This window comes from Solanum stenotomum, unplaced genomic scaffold (genome assembly GCF_019186545.1).
Source record: "Solanum stenotomum isolate F172 unplaced genomic scaffold, ASM1918654v1 scaffold36503, whole genome shotgun sequence".
Classification (NCBI taxonomy): domain Eukaryota; kingdom Viridiplantae; phylum Streptophyta; class Magnoliopsida; order Solanales; family Solanaceae; genus Solanum; species Solanum stenotomum.
This window is the reverse complement of record NW_026033949.1, coordinates 1-5,106: the sequence shown is the minus strand read 5'-3', so window position 1 is coordinate 5,106 and position 5,106 is coordinate 1. Positions and strand designations below refer to the sequence as shown.

The 5,106-nt window shown below is 33.9% G+C and overlaps 1 protein-coding gene across 1 annotated transcript; it reads left to right on the top strand.

Moving 5' to 3' along the window:
• Positions 1 to 2,838: 2,838 nt before the first annotated feature.
• LOC125852524 (uncharacterized) lies at positions 2,839 to 5,028 on the top strand (the record flags this gene model as incomplete). Its single annotated transcript, XM_049532251.1, has 2 exons — positions 2,839 to 3,172; positions 4,836 to 5,028. Coding segments are annotated over exons 1-2 (494 nt in total), but the record flags the coding sequence as incomplete, so codon positions are not given.
• Positions 5,029 to 5,106: the final 78 nt, after the last annotated feature.

Sequence of the window (5,106 nt, the reverse complement as noted above, 5' to 3'; positions counted from 1 at the left end):
ATTTTTTGCGATTTTCGAATTTTGATACAGTTGTTCTAAAATTTGGGTTAGACTCATTTCTCACTCAATTTGACCCCCTGAATAAGAATATGAAGTCGAATTTCCGAAATGATGCACGGATTTTGAGATATATGGAAAATACAATTTTAGGTGTTTTCGAAGCACATTTTCGGGCATTTTTGGGGTCGTTTCAGACAACCATCACAAAAGAGTTATTGTGATGATACAACGATCTCCATCATGCTGCCAACGCATCCTATACCTTGCCAGGGGTATATGACCTAAATTACTAAGTGGATCCACTAGTCTATGCGAAAAAGATTCATCTAAAAAGTATGATCCTTTTCTATCCATGATGACTGCATGGTTTATAGAGACATGAGTTATCTGAACTCAAGCTCATCCCCATATCGGTGCTCAATACTACTCCCAAAATACGATACTAGCTCTTTATGTTTAAAACATACTTCTTTCTGTGATTTGAGATAATTGCTCAAAACTTAGTTCAAAGGCTATCTTGGAAATCAAAGTTTCCCCTCTTGCTTAATTATGAAAATATTTACTCTTTTCTGAAAACTAGCTCAAAGGCCCTTTGGAAATCAAGGTTTTCCTTTCTTGTTTAAATGTGACAATATTTTAAACCCTTTGGGAATACATAATCTCTATATACTTTTGAAGAAATAAACTTCAAGCTTTACTCTTTACTCTTTACTTAACTCAAAACTTTAGTGTTAAAACAAAGTTAAAACATTTATAAAAGACTTTTAAAAAAAGAAACTTTATGAACTTCTCTTAACTTAACTCTTTACTTTTTTTGACTTGACTCCTAACTAATCTTAAATTGAATAATGGTTTCAAGGATCGCGATTTGTGATAGGAAATATCTCATGATGTTTAGGAATGAATTTAGATAGCTAAACATGAGAAAAAGACCAAAAATCAATATCTGAGGGTGGGCCCGTGACGAGAGACATATTTAATTTTTAGTTTCGAAAATGACTTTTGAGGCAGAAGACTCTGTGATGGCTCCGCGACACGAAATAAAAATTCCCAAAACTGGGAACCAGCTCCACGACGCGCTACTGATGTCGGATTTTGTTCAACGAAATCTCTTCTTCGTTTTTCGGCTCTAAACCATCTAAACTTTGTGGGTTCTTTTACCCAACACTTAGAATCGATTAAATGTTCAAAGTACATCAGATTCTACTCAAAATTGAACCTAAAATCACATATTAGGATCAAACAACTCCTCAACGAATCTAATGACTTCAATAAACTCATTCAAGAACTCAATTTCTAAGCTTTCAAAAACTTAAATTCGATTAAATAAATCATGATTGGCGCGTGGGAGAATTAACACAACGTTATGTGATCTCACATAACTTGTAGGGATCACCCCCGACGAAATCCACAAGCCAAACTCGATATCTTGACGAATCTTGAATGTTCTTCTCCTTTCTCCTCTTTTCTCCTCTTCTTTTCTCTTCTCTCAAAACCCTAACTCTTTTTTCAAAAGCATAAACTGACTAAGTTCAGTTTAGACCCCTAAGTAATTACCAAAAATGAATTAAAATAAAAGGGTAAGGAAAAGACCAAACTACCCTTCAAAAATCCAGATTTGGAGTTTCCTTAATCCAGCAGCCCAACTTTCAAAGGGGATAACTTACTCATATGAACTCGGAATCGCGCAAACTTGGTGGTGTTGGAAAGATCATTCCAAGAGCTTCTCAACCATATCTGGAAGTACACCTAACTCATCCTGAGCTAGGAGTTATGGCCGTTTGAGTTGACCAAAAACTCACATTTCCTAACCTAAACAAATTTCCAGATTTTCAATTCTTTCCAAAAATGACTATTTCCAATTCTTAGATTCTTCCTAGCTATTTCAAATTGTGAGATGTTACAATTTTCAAGAAGTTCTACCTTTTCAAAGTAATTAATTGATGATATAATAGGTAAAAAATTTGTTATTTCTTGATTTGTCAAATGAACAAGTAATTAAGGACAACTAAAAAAGGAAAAATGGACAAGTAATTAGGGACAGAGGGAGTATAATTTATTTATATCGAGGTAATGACTTTGAGAGAATGTAGTGAGTAAATATGTTTAAGACTCTATCAATTAATAAGAGTAAAATGGTAAACTCACTATATCAATAATTATTTTCTTAATAGGTGTGTCAAGTCAAAATTTGACAAGTAAAAAAGGGACGGAGGAAGTATTATTTTTATTTTCTTGTTATTGAATATCTTGAAGTCATCCAAACATTTAAACCTTGTGCATTATACAAAATCTATTATTGTCGACTTCTAAAAAATAAAATTTACTTTTTTATATTTTTTCAAATTTCAAGTATTGTAATAAGTCAACATTATGTCAATATCATTATATCAATTTATTAAATTCAACACAATACTATTTCAATGTCATATACTTCATCTGTCCAATAATACTTGTCCACTATCGATTTAGCACATTTTTTAAGAAACTATAAATAGCAGAGTAATAAATATAATGTCTTGAAAAAATGTAATAAAGAAATGACTATAATTACTGATGAGAGTAAATTAGGAACTAAGTATAAAATTATCCATTAATTTCATAAAATAGATAAGTATTGTTGGACATTCCAAAATAGCATGATGCACAACTATTGTTGATCGGAGAAAGTAGCAAATTCTCAAATTCATAAGTCAGGTTTTATCATTTCATTCTCTCTAGACCTCTCTCGTAAGATTATGTCGATTATATTATTGTTATTTAATTTTATATATGTTAATTTATGTGATATTTTGAAATTATATTACCCGTTCCCCTCAATATTTCAAACCTAGCAAAAGGCCGGCCACCAACGAACAGAGGCACCAAAAAATGGGGAGCGGCAAAGAGAAGAAGAAGCAGCAGCACCACCAAAAGAAGAAGCGATTTCCCTTGCAACCCAAAAAAGTAGTGAATAACAAAAGGAAGAAGGAAAAAGTGAAGAAGACGAGAAGCAGCAGCAACAATGGCGAATCTATTGAAAATGCGAAATCCAAAATTAAAGTAAAAGACACCAAGTTAAACGATATTGTTCGTTTTCCTACAGCAGCGCAGCAGCTGGAGTTTTTTCATGAACAGTATCAATCAGCTAATAGGATTCAGCTTTCTTCACTCGAACTCGATTCCTTTACAGGTTTTTTCTATCTCCGAAGAAGCAAGTTATGTATAAGTTATTCAATGTTTGATATTTAGATAGGAAACAAGTTATTATTATGTTTGATTTGTAATTTAGAAATTCGCGTAACTAATATAGCCATAGAGTTGTGAGAGAATTCATGTATAATCTTATGCAGAGTAGAGTGATGAAATAACTAATACATTAATTGCTAATGCCTGCCCCAAGTTCTATGAGTATTAGAGGTGAAGTCAGGATTTTTAGTTTATGAGTTTGGAAGCAAAGATTTTATCTTTTTTGTTTACTCGGTGCTGGATAGATTATTTATGCTATCAGATGAATTTCTTTTACATAAATACAAAGTTTGAGCCTTTGAGTAATGATAAAGTTGTCTCAGTGTGACCTATAGCTCACATGTTTGAGCTAGGGTGAAGATAGGCAGGGCCAAGGGGTTCATCCGAATCCTTTTTGGTGGAAAATTACACACAAAATTATTTTTTATGTATAAATATAGCAGATGTTTAAGCCCTTTTGACTTCCACGTGTGTTCGTTTTTTCATTTTTTGAAACTCCATAGTGAAAATTCTGGCTCTGCCACTGGACTTCGAGCCGTGGAAGCAAGCACTAAGGCTTGCATTAGGTTAGTATGCCTACTTCACATCGCATGAGATGCGGCTCTTTCTCTGAACCTTGCCAACAATAGATGTTTTTTGAGCCAAAACTACGTAGCTAAAATGGTGGTTCCGCACTCCTCATAAGTTGATGGAGTTGGGTTTTTCTTTATTATGATTATTTCAATGCTACTAGGTTGTTGGAGGAAATTATGTATATATGTTGCACAAGTTAAAAAATTTGTATAGGAGATTGATCAAATTTTAGAGGTTTGAGTTGGTGAATAAAATTTTTATGGAAGTTTGAATTTTAAAGTAAATGTTGGTTGTACTTATTTGGAGCTTACTTAGATTTCTGTCACATTGGAATGTAGTAATGGCTTGCTATGACTGCTGAAGCAGTTGGTCATATTGGCGTTTTGGGTAAAACTTGGTTATTGGTGAATATAATAGTAGTGATAGCAGCGGAATCAGAGCAGAGGCAAAAGATCTAGGTGATTTCGTGCCATTTACCCCAATAGGTAGTGATGTTCCATGGTACCTGTACTGTGGCGTGGGAATATGTAAGTACCTGTAAAATATTCTACGTTTGGACTACCATTACTCTCGATGGAAAGAAGTCATCTCAAAAGATTTAGAACATCTCAGAATCCGTATAAGTGATCCAATTAGAAGACTCGTACTATATTAGAAATAATCACTAAGAGAATATTCAAGAACTCCTAGTGTTAGTAATCCTTGAGTACAAAATATTAAAATATTGACCCAAACAAAGCATTCATGATATTCATACTCCAACTAGCATGGGATTGAGGCGTAGTAGTAGTCGTCTTATTAGTTGTTTCCTTGGCTAGAAAAAGGTTTTTGGCAGTTAGTTTGAGCAGGTAAAATTTTGATAAACAATGAAAATCAAGAAAAGAAGAAGAGCAATTTTCACCGACTGGACAGAGAAGTACAATTTTGGAGGACAAGTACCTGATGCATTTAAACTCATACATTCATTCTTTTTCTATGCTTGAATAGCTTTTCTAACTACAATCTAAATCTTACTTTGTACTGAAATGATACAGAGACATGCATGCTTGAGCTCAATCCTGATCACGCTCAAATTAGTAGTGCATTGGCTGACCATATGAAGGTTGCTTTTGGACCATCATGGAAAGAGAATCTATGTGAAAAGGAGATCGATGAGAAAATTGATCCAGGGCAACCTGCACTTCTGGTTATTAGCTTATCTGCCTTGCGTTCGTTGGACCTTCTCAGGTTGGTGTCTTTTGTTAGAGTGGGAGCTTATTCTTTCTTTGAGTCATTCCGCATGCATAACTTAATCCTGTAACAAAG